The sequence below is a fragment of the Schistocerca nitens genome, chromosome 6 (genome assembly GCF_023898315.1).
Source record: "Schistocerca nitens isolate TAMUIC-IGC-003100 chromosome 6, iqSchNite1.1, whole genome shotgun sequence".
In the NCBI taxonomy this organism is placed as follows: Eukaryota; Metazoa; Arthropoda; class Insecta; order Orthoptera; family Acrididae; genus Schistocerca; species Schistocerca nitens.
In genome coordinates, this window is record NC_064619.1 from 301,958,418 (window position 1) to 301,973,114 (window position 14,697).

Sequence of the window (14,697 nt, forward strand, 5' to 3'; positions counted from 1 at the left end):
TCAAAATACTTTTTAACTTATTACCTGACTCCTGCATCATTCTCGTATCACCACTTATATACAAGTCACACATTTGGCAATCAATAAATGCTAATTCAACCAATTAATTTTTTTGAACAATTTAAAAGCACAAACAATATTATGACAATCTGACATTCTCCTAACAGTCAGTGATTTACTAATAGAAAAAAGTTAAATCGCAATTTACACAAGGCCAGTATCACAGTGACACAGTGCCATTACTCGAAATTTTACATACTCCTGCATACAAACAACATTACCAGCCCCAATCTGTTGGCAAAACCAGCTGCCCAGACCATACTTCATCTTCTGCACTTCTACAAGCACATTAAATATTTTTATATTTTAGTACAAACAAATAATCTTCATTACTGAAGGCATTGTAAATCCATATTCGCAACTACAATAATTATAAAGCAATTATGGACATTGTTGTTGTTGTGGTCTTCAGTCCTGAGACTGGTTTGATGCAGCTCTCCATGCTACTCTATCCTGTGCAAGCTTCTTCATCTTCCAGTACCTACTGCAACATATATCCTTCTGAATTTGCTTGGTGTATTCCTCTCTTGGTCTCCCTCTATGATTTTTACCCTCAACGCTTCCCTCCAATGCTAAATTGGCGATTCCTTGATAACTCAGAACATGTCCTACCAACCGGTCCCTTCTTCTTGTCAAGTTGTGCCACAAATTCGTCTTCTCCCCAATTCTATTCAACACCTCCTCATTAGTTATGTGATCTACCCATCTAATCTTCAGCATTCTTCTGTAGCACCACATTTCAAAAGCTTCTATTCTCTTCTTGTCCAAACTATACACTGTCCATGTTTCATTCAATTCCATACATGGCTACACTCCATGCAAATACTTTCAGAAACGACTTCCTGACACTTAAATCTATACTCGATGTTAACAAATTTCTCTTGCTTTCCTGGCCACTGCCAGTCTACATTTCACATCCTCTCTACGTCGACCATCATCAGTTATTTTGCTCCTCAAATAGCAAAACTCCTTTACTACTTTAAGTGTCTCATTTCCTAATCAATTCCCTCAGCATCACCCGACTTAATTCGAGTACATCCCATAATCCTCATTTGGCTTTTGTTGATGTTCATCTTATATCCTCCTTTCAAGGCACTGTCCATTCCGTTCAACAGCTCTTCCAAGTCCTTTGCAGTATCTGACAGAATTACAATGTCATCGGTGAACCTCAAAGTTTTTATTTCTTTTCCATGAATTTTAATACCTACTCCGAATTTTTCTTTTGTTTCCTTTACTGCCTGTTCAATATACAGATTGAATAACATCGGGGAGAGGCTACAACCCTGTCTCACTCCCTTCCCAACCACTGCTTCCCTTTCATGTCCCTCGGCTCATATAACTGCCATCTGGTTTTTGTACAGATTGTAAATAGCCTTTTGCTCCCTGTATTTAACCCAGAGAGTATTCCACTCAACATTGTCAAAAGCTTTCTCTAAGTCTACAAATGCTACAAACATAGATTTGCCTTTCCTTAATCTATCTTCTAAGATACGTCATAGGGTCAGTATTACCTCACGTGTTCCAATATTTCTACAGAATTCAAACTGATCTTCCGAGAGGTCGGCTTCTACCAGTTTTTCCACTCGTCTGTAAAGAATTCGTGTTAGTATTTTGCAGCTGTGACTTATTAAACTGATAGTTCAGTAATTTTCACACCTGTCAACACCTGCTTTCTTTGGGATTGGAATTATTATATTCTTCTTTAAGTCTGAGGGTATTTCGCCTGTCTCATACATTTTGCTCACCAGATGGTAGAGTTTTGTCAGGACTGGCTCTCCGAAGGCTGTCAGTAGTTCTAATGGAATGTTGTCTACTCCCGGGGCCTTGTTTCGACTTAGGTCTTTCAGTGCTCTATCAAACTCTTCACGCAGTATCATATCTCCCATTTCATCTTCATCTACATCCTCTTCCACTTCTATAACATTGCCCTCAAGTAAATCTCCCTTGTATAGACCCTCTATATATTCCTTCCACCTTTCTGCTTTCCCTTCTTTGCTTAGAACTGGGTTTCCATCTGAGCTCTTGATAGTCATACAAGTGGCTCTCTTTTCTCCAAAGGTCTCTTCAATTTTCCTGTAGGCTGTATCTACCTTACCCCTAGTGAGATAAGCCTCTACATCCTTACACTTTTCCTCTAGCCATCCCTGCTTAGCCATTTTGCACTTCCTGTCGATATCATTTTTGAGACGTTTGTATTCCTTTTTGCCTGCTTCATTTACCGCATTTTTATATTTTCTCCTTTCATCAATTAAATTCAATATTTCTTCTGTTACCCAAGGATTTCTAATAGTCCTCGTCTTTTTACCTACTTGATCCTCTGCTGCCTTGACTACTTCATCCCTCAGAGCTACCCATTCGTCTTCTACTGTATTTCTTTCCCCCATTCCTGTCAATTGTTCCCTTATGCTCTCCCTGAAACGCTGTACAACCTCTGGTTTAGTCAGTTTATCCAGGTCCCATCTCCTTAAATTCCCACCTTTTTGAAGTTTCTTCAGTTTTAATCTACAGTTCATAACTAATAGATTGTGGTCAGAGTCCACATCTACACCTGAAAATGTCTTACAATTTAAAACTTGGTTCCTAAATCTCTGTCTTACCATTATATAATCTATCTGATACCTTTTAGTATCTCCAAGATTCTTCCACGTATACAACCTCCTTTTATGATTCTTGAACCAAGTGTTAGCTATGATTCAGTTATACTCCGTGCAAAATCCTACCAGGCGGCTTCCTCTTTCATTTCTTATTCCCAATCCATATTCACCTACGATGTTTCCTTCTCTTCCTTTTCCTACTATCGAATTCCAGTCACGTATGACTATTAAATTTTCGTCTTCCTTCACTATCTGAATAATTTCTTTTATCTCATCATACATCTTTGTCATCTGCAGAGCTAGTTGGCATATAAAATTGTACTACTGTAGCAGGTGCGAGCTTCGTGTCTATCTTGGCCACAATAATGTGTTCACTATGCTGTTTGTAGTAGCTTACCCGCACTCCTGTTTTTTTATTCATTATTAAACCTACTCCTGCATTACCACTATTTGACTTTGTATTTATAACCCTGTATTCCCCTGACCAAAAGTCTTGTTCCTCCTGCCACCAAACTTAACTAATTCCCACTATATGCAACTTTAATGTATCCATTTCCCTTTTTAAGTTTTCTAACCTACCTGCCCGATTAAGGGATCGGGCATTCCACGTTCCGACCCGCAGAACATCAATTTTCTTTCTCCTGATAACAACGTCGTCCTGAGTAGTCCCCACCCGGAGATCCGAATGGGGGACTATTTTACCTCTGGAATATTTTATCCAGGAGGACACCATCATCATTTAACCGTAACGTAAAGCTGCATGCCCTCAGGAAAAATTATGGCTGTAGTTTCCTCTTGCTTTCAGCCGTTCGCAGTACCAGCACAGCAAGGCCATTTTGGTTAGTGTTACAAGGCCAGATCAGTCAATCATCCAGACTGTTGCCCCTGCAACTACTGAAAAGGCTGCTACCCCTCTTCTGGAACCACACGTTTGTCTGGCCTCTCAACAGATACCTCTCCGTTGTGGTTGCACCTACAGTACAGCTATCTGTATTGCTGAGGCACACAAGCCTCCCACCAATGGCAAGGTCCATGGTTCATGGACATTATCACCATACAAATGAAGAAATTACGTTCAACTGAGGTAAGTTTTTGCATAAACATCATGCAAATTAATTTCAATTGGTATGGCAGTCTAATCCTTCTAAAAAATTTTAGTAACAGCACAAAACTCATTTTTCTCAAACTACTACAATATGTGCTGCACTGTCCACTTCAGACAGCTGCCAGCAAACAACTGTACATTACCTCTACCTGAAACACTTAATGGCAATATTATGAAAAGGATAGATTGCTACCCCTCACATAGAGGAGGTGGTGAGTCACAGACAGGCACAAGGAAAAAACTACATAATATTTAAGCTTTGGCAAAAAGGCCTTCTTCAAAAATAAAAGAAGCACACACACATTCACCTCTGTAGAAGGCCTCCTGGCCAGAAGGTTAAATGTTTAATACTCTTTTCACTGTGCCAGTCAGTGACACCACCACCTCTAATGTGGTGAGCAGCAGTCTATCCTTTTCATAATATTGTCGTTATTCCATTCTGGAACTCTTCATGAAAGTGCTATAATAGTCCCATGTAAAGACACCACCATGAATTAACGAAGTTCTTGCTCTTTCATAGATGTTCAACTAACTTATGATCCAGATATGTTTTATGAAATAAACAACATAATATGTCTAATATGGAGTAAAAAACTGTGCCTGTATGTTTTACAGCAAAAGAAACATGCATAAAACACAATACATGCTCTCTATCACACTACATAAAAACCAGCCACATGATGTGCACATTTAATGCAGCTAGAATATAAAACAGAAAAAAAGAGTACAATTGGACAACATGGAGTATATCATGTTCATTTAGGCTAACAGGCTTCTGACAGACAATGCACTTTAGCAAAATAATACACCATCTAAAGTTACTTCAATATGGAGCTATGTAGGCAACAGGATACTAAAAAACTGGAACTGTACATAACCTAATTTAAATTATGTTCTGGGAATTACAGTAGAACCACATACTGTCAAAGCATGCCTCATAGCCCAAAGCATGGTATACTGAAACTTAACTCGACTATGAAACAAGGCTTACTTATGTTTGCATAGGATTTGTCATTACAGCCAGAAAATTTCATACCTTGTCACATGATTACTCATTAGGTGAACAAAAAATTACACAGTAACAAACAAAAAATTATTTCATATCTATCAAATAATTTTTTTTTAAATTCTTTCATTGTTAGTTTCTAATGCCCCTGCCGTAATGAAGTAATGTATTCCTAGTTGAACTGGCAAGCAGCTACTAAAGGTTTTATCACGGAAGCCACTCTTACATTCTGTATAGATTGAAGTAAAGGAAATCAAAAACACAGATTTGGATCTCAGCTTTACAGTTCAAAATGGGATCTTCTGAAATATTAGCACAGTCTTTTGCTGCTGAGCTAATCTGCACCGTTTAAAAAACGTATTTACCTTCTAATCTACCACCAACTCAAGCTTCAGGCTACAGAATGAATATTCTGTCTGCATGTGGTAACAATTTATTGTCAAACACCTTCTCCATTTGTTACATGCAATTTCCCCCCATTTATACAAAATACATAACATTTACTTACTGTGAAGGCATGTTGTCAGACTTCCGTATAATTATAGGGATGTCTGTGATTTTGAAGAACATTTTCAAGACTCAAAGGATTACAGGTATTATTCACCGAGTTATTCACATACATATTATGAACAGTAATTTTCTATCACACTTCAAGAAGATACATAAGACAGTATCCTCAGCTAATGTCTTCCCACTGAGCTCAACATACTGTTTCCCAGTTTTATCATGTACCTGATCCAGTTTATCTCTGGCATGTATTTTGTTCAGCAAACAACTATATCAAACTGTACTGATGCCTTTCTTAGCATATGAAGCATTATTCTGAACACCAAGTTAAAAAGAATTCCAGATCTTGTGGACAAATTACTTATCCACGACACACACAATTAATGCTTCCACAAACAATTGTTATTATCGCAGAACTGTTTAGTTTCCTGAAAAGTAATCATAAACGATTACAAAATGCGGTGCAGGCGCAGGCGGCCGAATTTTACGACGAAGGAATTTCCAAGCTCGTCCATCGCTACGTTAAGTGCCTTAATTTAAATGGCAACTATGTAGAAAAGTAGTATTGAAGTGTGGCTTTCATCTGTATATAATAAAAAAAATTTCCAATACTTTATTTATTTTTAATTCCAAAACGTAATGTACTTTGTGGATAGCCCTCATATCATATAATTCTAGGGCTGCACCTTGAAGTGTAAATCTAGTAACTCTTTCTAAAACTAAAACAACCTGTGACCTACTACAATCACAGGGGGCACATTGTTAATCTAGCAATTCCTCTAAACAAAGCATGCAGACAATTTTTCTAAACAGCTATCTTGTTTTATCGTGCAAGCTGTACGCTACATTTTACAACAGAAATAAAGTTTCCACATAAAGAAATTTTAAAGCTACAAAAGAATTATATTCACAGAAACTAAATGAATGGACTGATGTGCTGAAATCAATGAAGATGCAGTTGTATGAAACATTAACATTGAAAAAAGTCAGAAATGCCGAATACAGAAGTTGCAAATATGTCACGAAAATGTAAATTTGTACCAGGCTGCAATTTGAAAGGTATTCCCACATACCCCACTGGAAACCTCTGGTAGTAGTTTTCAGAAAAGAAACATAGAAACATCTGTGCAAACTGGAGTTCGTCAGACCTGGAGGTGTGTACAGTCAGCCAAATGCTTAAGGTGACAGCTTGTGAAAAGCAGGTAATCCAGATACGAGTCATCATTTAGCAAAAGTTTTCACTGTAACAAACTGCAAAAATGTGATAAAACAGACATGGTGCAGAAAGCCGTTTGGTCTTTTCAGTTGCGAAGAACATGCAAAGAATGGTGGCATGTTGTATACAAATACTGCGTTCTTTGTTTAGGAACCAGAAGCAGCATAAAAACATAAAAGGAAGGGAATGAATCAGAATATTATTCGATGAAGAAAGACGCTGTAGAAATGTAATGATAAAAACACTTCTTTACAACACGCCAAATTTTGATTAGACTTATACTAGCCAAAACCAAAAAACAACATGGATAACGAAATAGCTAAAATCAAACAAATGAGTGGGACTGAGACCAGAAGCTATATGTTAAATACAATGGATTGAAGCACTTCTGTCCCAAGGTAGCATGTGAGCACTACATAAAATGGAACAATTAATCAAACTGTGCAGTGCGACTGTGTTTCTATGGGAAGAGTGGTTTGTTACCATGAATACAATATGGCTGGCTATCCGTAAGTTATCACAGTTCACAACAATCATTTTATGAAGATGATATCAATATCGACTGTTGCATCACAATCACACACACCAACTTATGAGGGATAGCCAAAGAATGTTAATTATCACCTTGAAAAATTAGTCCATTTGCAAGCATATGTCTGCAGTCCTAGTATATACAGAAAGCCCTGTGCCACTGTACTATTAGTATGCCAATAGACGGGTCAAAATAAAGAGGTACAGTTTACTGATAAAGTAAAGTGTCAAGAGGTAATTTGATTTCTGCATCTGAAGAACAACAATGCTGCAATAATCCAAGATAATTTGGTGGAAGTGTAAGGCATCAGTAAACCATCATATGACACAGTGATTAGGTGGCATAGTGTCTTCCGTTGTGGTCAAACAGATTTGAATGATGATGAACAAAGTGGTAGAACATCTCTTTCAGAATAAATGCAAATTACAGAAGAAGTGGGGGTCCTGGTGCTTGAAGATGAGTTCATTAATATCAAGGTGACAGTGAAGAAAGTGAAAATCAGTAACTGTTAAGTTTCAATACCTTGCACAAGATATTGCACATGAGAAAAGTAGCTGCCTGCTGGGTTCTGCAACTGCTCAAATGCATTCGAAAAGTATGCCAAGGCAGCAGCGTAAACACGGCAGCTGTGTGAGGCCAATACAAATGGCTTCTTTAGCCATCAATCACCATGGATGAGTACTGGGTGTATCATTCCATGACAAAGCGCCTGAACAAACAGTGGAAACATGGATTCACCTCCGACAAGAAAAGGTGAAAGCCCAACCACCATTAGTCAAGGTTGGTCGAGTGCTGTTTGTAACTGCTATGGTGTGGTGCTAACAGATTATGCTTGTAAGAGGCAAATCGTCACAGCAGCATACTACCAAAAATTCCAGACAGGGTTGCAGGAGTTTGCCCAATACAGTGTTTTATTAGCTGTACAATAATGCCACAGCTCATTCATTACAATATATGGTGATACGTACGGCATCTTTCAGCTATCAAATTTTCTCTCACCCGATATTCTCGTCAGACAGCACCCCATGACTTCTTTCTCTTGCCTCAGATGAAGCAGTCATTGTGTAGTAGGCGTTTGCAGATGACAATGAGGTGATTTTTTAGGTGGAACATTTACTGAACAACCAAAATGCAAAGTCTGACAAAGTCATCCATCTACATGAAAAATGTGTTACACTAAAGAGCGGATATGTAAGCACGAAGTTAAGACCTTCACCATGTTTCATGATCACAGCTTGTTTTTTTGAGGTGATGTTGAAAAATTCATGACTACCCCTCAATAATGACTGCTTGTGCCATACGGCACTGTCCTCTAAATTGGTGTGAACAAGTAAGTTAATGATTGCAGTGAATGAAGCAATCAAGCATGAAGTCAAGATGCAAATATGAGTCTGATGGCAACACAGCAGATGTTGCACAGATCCAGGAAACTACGGTCAGTATCAAAAGTAAAGCATTGATCTTATTCAAAATAATTCATTGTAACCAGAAAAATTATGACCCTGGAAAAGGATATTGTTCACTTGGTTCCACATCATGCCAACAGGATGTTCTCAAGAGAAATTTGCCTCAGCCATTCGAATAAGCGTTGGGAGTTACTTTGCTTTGGATGTTAGTTGGTGCAAATCATTCACGTTAATATCACTTAAGTGTATTGCATGTCTGATTGGCCGAGATGTATGATGCACAGTGTTGGTGTTTGTTTTGGGTAACTCATTCCTATTTCAGAAGCAACACAAGTAGCTTTCATTGTTACTTGGTGAAGGAATGTTATATATAAAAAAAACTGCAAACTAAATTAAATTTTAATAAAAATTATTCCATCTTGTAAACGTGGCTAATGTGCACACACCAACTTCTGAGAGATGATAATCAATCTTGGACAGTAATGCAGAACGTACAAAGAAGAGACAGATTATCACAAATGAAACGAGATCACACAACTGTAACATTGAAGGACAAGCTAGGGAAAAGAGAAAAACTGTAGAAACTGGGTATGGCAAAGGACAGCTGGTGTAGCAAAATGGAACAAAACTTAGAAAGTACAAAGGAAAAGTTGGAGGGCAAGGAAAAAAAACTTTTAAAGATGTAAATGGAGGAACTGAAGGGGGAAAGAAATAAACAGAAGAAAGGGAACCAATCTGGAAGTCAAGTCATGCCTGTAACACTGTTAAATGTTCTAAAACATAACTTTGTTCCACAACTAATAGCTTTTATAGTGTCCTTTTATTTTCCATTATTTGCAGTTATCAAAGATTTAAACCACATATCAGAAAACAAAAGAAATTTATTTACAATGCAAACAAAATACTAAGGTAGCAAACAGTAGTGTGGGAATGAATATCACTTCCATGGATTATAAGGAAACATGTTCTATTATGGCAAAGCTAATTTAAGTAAGTAATATCCATCCCCACACTAATGTCTGGTAAAAATGTAGATTTTTTGTAATTTGTAAGAGTTTACTTTTGTTTCCTGGTATGTTTTTTATGTGTCTGATACTGGCTTAACAGCAGAAACTTCTTAAGAATGACTAGAAGAGTGTTATGAAATCGGCCAGCTGTGGAACACTATTGTCTTTCAGAAAATTCTATGTTGGTTGAGGATGCACAAGCAACAAATCTGACTATCAAATGGGTTCAGTGTACTACATACAGAGAGCACTGATGCATCAATCTTCAGATGTTTGAAAAACAGCGTGTTCATGGACAATTCAGTCTAGCAAGAGGAACAACCGTCCTCCTTAAGTAACTTTGTTCCATCTTTATAGTGCTTTTCTGTGCCTATTTCAGTTCCAACACCAGAAAAAAAGAATACTGAATCAAAAAAATAAAGAGTTTGTGAAAGGATCTTCTTTCTCTTTTTGAAAAATAAGACAATATGAAGGACATCTATGAGCATTAAAAATCATTAATGTCACAGATCACCTTCCATAAACACAAGCAGCAAACTATTCCTAACCACTTTCTAACAACGTATTTAAGCTACTGTAACTGACAATGAAACATAAAGGTGTGAATCTGATGAAGCATTTATGAAGTTCTATAAGTTCAAAACACAGAAATTACAATTTTGTACTGTACAGGAGCAGAACATAAAATTGAAGCTTGGAACTGCAGGGACTACAGGCAACAAAGCCACAACACAGAAACACATCAAGTGACAATACCTGCGGGCGATCAGAACTGAGCTGCCTTGTTGCTCTTACAGTCCCAAGGGAGGTACTCTGCCCTGAATGTGCCTGTTAAATTAATTTAATTAATAAAGAGGACTGCATCAACTCATTTAAATGCTGTAAAATATCCCTGAGACAATACCCACAAAAGAAAGATGAGAATAGACTAACTTTGATAAGAAAAGCACAGAACACATATTTGTATTATATTTATTTGATTTTTTTTAAGTGTCTTCATTTATGTCTGACACAGTGAATGGTGTAAACCACACTTTCTACATAAGTGTTAACACTGTTTTGTTTACATCTGCACACTAAATAATTCTGAGACAAGTGAAAATATTATAAACAGCACCAATATCTAATGATTCTGTCATAAATACTTACAAAGTGAAAAATGATTACAATCTTCATACTAAGATTGACATTTTTGCTTTTGCTTAACCCCCCCTCCCACCAACACACACACACACACACACACACACACACACACACACACACACACACAGATCAAAAGAAAGATAAGATGCAGAAGAAGAAAAGATGATTAAAGTTTAACATCCAAATCACAAACAACCTAAACCTGAATCGCTGTCTGAGCTGAAATACTCTCAAATACTACTTCACCATCTCACTTGGACAAATACACAAAAGCTCCCTCATAGCTCAAATACAGTTAGTGTTTACTTTGCCCACACTCTTATATAAGGGAATGTGATCAGACCCAATAATCAAAATGGAGTGATAAGCAACGAAACGAGTAACCTGCAATGATGAATGCTACTCTGAAGCCAGTTGAGAACAGCAGCAATGACTACAGTATCTAGCGACTGGACACTTATGTTGATACAGTTCACTCCATATAGACACTAAATGTTTCTTAGTTTGCAGGAAGTACACCAAATCTTATTTCTCATTTCAGGCAAATGTGATTGAACTAAAAATGATTTTCCCCTGTTGCTTCTTGTTTCATTCATCCCTCACAACAATTAGTACACATGAAAAATACCGAGTTGAAATGTGTTTTGTTGTTCATGTTAGCCAGTAATTCTCTTTATAGCTGCCTGTAGTCAGTTGGTCCACAGGCAATGGAATATTGCATCCAATAGTAACAAGTGTACCAAAGCAATATAGTGTTCAAAGCAGTTTTCAGGTTGAAGACATGTTTCATTTTTCTGTACCAGAAAAAATAATTTCTTTTTTTTTTCTAACAAAAAGTGCTTGTTATGCCCTTACAGCCAGTTTTAAGCATTACTCTTCAATGAAATAGTGGAAGTACCATTCTCTTTGATTCTGAAACATCACATGACAGGAATTTCTCATTAACTTACGACCGACTGCAACACATTCATTGCAAATTAAAGTATCATAAAAATATTTTGAAACTGAGTTTTTATCTGCACATCCTGCAGACAGAAATGTGCAGTTTCATCAGGGGTGATATACAAGAAGTTGTACTTATTTTTATTTTATTCATATATTCTACAAGATGTAGGGTTTTACATTAATGAATGTCTCTCTCACAACGCAACTGGACCGGCAGTACACTACCAAAAAAAAAACTGTCATGATTAAATGAGGGATAATTATAAAAAATTGAAGAACAGCTACAGGACTGAAACAATAATTGTATGATTGAAATACTCATTTCTTCCTGTTGAGACTCCTGATGTACCAATTAATGGAGTTGTATTAAACAAAGGTAACTTACAAAGTGTTGCTACACATACTTTTAGAATCTGATTACAGAACTGGCTTCATGTAACGAGAATCCTTGAAGAGGACACTGGAGCGTTCTCAGTTTACTGATCAATACATCACATGAAAAACTATCCCAACATTAAATTATTAATATGTCATAGTGATGCACAGGAACCGAGGAGAACTTAAATCAGAATGGAGAAGATCATATAGCCAAGCATGAGATTCTATTATAATCAAATAATGTCAAACATTCATTAAGTAATGTTTTCCAAGTACATAAATTACTTCCAACAATATTACCCCTGGGTAAAGTATTTATCTTGTGGCTTTCTGAAAGCTGTTTAACTTCTAGCGTTATGCTGATGCAGGCAGTTAACAATAAAATAATAATAATAATAACACTAACTTGTCTTGGAGCTAGAGGGCTTCTGTTAACTTTGGAAGATGCATCCATAACTGGTCGTTGGAGACTGGTGCCTCTGCCAAATCTGACATCTGTAGAGGTCCTGCTTCGGACAAGGTGTGGACTTGGTAAGCCTCTGGGAAGAGGTTGTGGAGACATTCCAGGCCTGGAAATTCCTCTTGTCCCAGCCACTACAGCTGCGGTAGTGCCTCTGCCAGGAGCTACTGCTCTTGCAGAGAGAGGTGCAATACGAGGGGTAGCACTCCTCGACACTGCAGAGTAAGGTGGTCTTGTGGATGACACAGATTGAGAACGTGGGAGAGGTGCACTCGAAGTCCTCGCAGAGGGTTTCGATAGCTGTAATAGAGTTCTCCCAGAAACCACAGATGTTTTGTCTGTACTTGGAGGCACTAACTGAGTTGCCACTGCTGGTTGTTGTGCTGGCACAATAGTTGAAGCTGCTGCAGGAGGAGCTGATACAGATGAAAGTGCTGGTCCTGGTACTGTTGAAGACGTACTGGCAGTAGGAACAGCTGCTACACTCACATGTGGTACAGAAGTACTGACTTGTACTACTGTTGATTCTGCTGCATTTGCTAAAATAAAAAAAGTTAAATAGCATGAAAGTGAAACCATCACTTTTAAAGTTAAATCAAATTATGCACTACTGACTTTTCTATATTACACACCTATTTAAAAAAGGAGCTGGTTGAAAATTGAATGTTACATGTTACTCATTACCATCCTAGTGTCTTACAAGCATAAAAGGATTAATGGAACATTTGTATCAATTTACAAAAAGAAATGGTGATCTGCAACTCATGAACAGATATACTATTGAGTTAGTAAATGAATGTAGCTAAAGTTGCACCAAATTTTAAAACAAAATAAGTTGCAGAAACCAACTGCTTACAACATATACCTTCTTTTAGCGATAAATGAGCACTAGGAAGAGTAGAACAAGAAGCTCTAAAGAAGTTTCTGAGACAATGTCCTTTTTCACAATGATTAAAATATTTAATACTTCTTCATCAAGTGTGTTACTGCTGAATAAGGAAATAATTAATCAAAAGTGGTTTCATTAAATGGACTAAGCCTTAACATAAAAATAACAATGAAATGTTTTCAGCAGAGTTGGTGATTCTAGTTTTGCACACAATATTTTGACTGTTCCAGTGGTCTTGTTCAGATGTTTTGAAGTGGTCTTATGTCACTCCTTGTGTAAATTCTAACCTGACTGCAAGACATTGCTGGTCTAACACCCCTATATGTAGCCAAGAGCAACTCCTAGGGCCCACTATCCTCTATGGAACCCGTAAATTTGTTCTCCATCACGTGTGTCATCAGTTCTGGAAACAGATACGTCTTTATAGTTTACCAGCTCTGAATCTTTGATGAAATCTCAATAAATTGAAAGCCTGACTGCAAGCCTTTCTTAAATTTAAATGTTTGCCCTCCTTCTAAAGTTTATTAATATCATTTTATGGACAGACTAATTACGCTGTTCCAGAAGTTTGGATTCTTGATTATGACACTGGTCTTCTTCATTTCACAATGATTCACTAAGCAGTACACAACAACAGGTTTACATTTTCACATTTTCCGAAGCAGCAAAAGAGGTTCAGTGGAAAAATCTGTAAAAATTTTGCCAATGTGCTAACAATGACCCCTATTGCCTCCAAGAAAGAATGAGCAGTACTTACGTTGGGTGTATACTAGGAAGCAAGACAACAGAGAATAGGGCCGGCACGTGGGCCAGAGCAAGAAGAGGCAGAGTAGCACAGGCCAGGGGCTTATACTTGGACACAGGCAGCTGATGCACACACTCATAACCATCATACTGCACTAGTTCGGAGTTTGTGATTGCTAGGAATTTACTGTCAAAGGAAGACTCACTGTAATTAAATGTCTTACAGCTCTGAATGCGATTTTTGCACTGATGATCTGCTGTTGCTACTTTTGACTTAACAGAAAACAGTATGATGAAATTCAACAATGTGTGTGCGCACACGCTGGTCATCTAGTTCTGACTAAGGCCTTGTTGGCCGCAAGCTTATTTTGTGACAGTCTTTCTGTTGTGACTATCTGCAACTCAGCATTTCCGCTATATGGTGAGTGTGACAAAATTGTAACAATGGTAAACAACAGTACTTGCACAGAAGTTTGTAAATTTTCATGATGAACTTAATTAAACATTGCACTGTTTTTTCTCTCTTCACTGTGTGCAAATAGTACCCATAGAACCAGCAGAATTGTTGAAAATCATTGGAAAGAATGCAGTGAAACTGCTGCATTTAATGTGTCAGAAAGTATGCCAGAAAATTTGAAGATGCCAATAATAGCCAAAAGAATGTAAATACTCTGTATTCATCCCAATTACAAAGACGGGAAATTC

The 14,697-nt window shown here is 37.4% G+C and overlaps 1 protein-coding gene across 5 annotated transcripts in view; it reads right to left on the minus strand.

The window, feature by feature from the left end:
- LOC126262573 (S phase cyclin A-associated protein in the endoplasmic reticulum) overlaps positions 1-14,697 on the minus strand; it is a 620,393-nt gene that overhangs the window by 543,327 nt on the left and 62,369 nt on the right. For 3 of the 5 annotated variants that reach the window (XM_049959285.1, XM_049959286.1, XM_049959284.1), the window contains 2 exons: positions 12,306-12,898; positions 10,190-10,261 (listed from right to left, as the gene is read on the minus strand). In XM_049959285.1, coding sequence (XP_049815242.1) covers positions 10,190-10,261; positions 12,306-12,898 — 665 coding nt within the window. The remainder of the gene's footprint in view (positions 1-10,189; positions 10,262-12,305; positions 12,899-14,697) is intronic. The other 2 variants (XM_049959289.1, XM_049959287.1) reach the window with 1 other exon arrangement.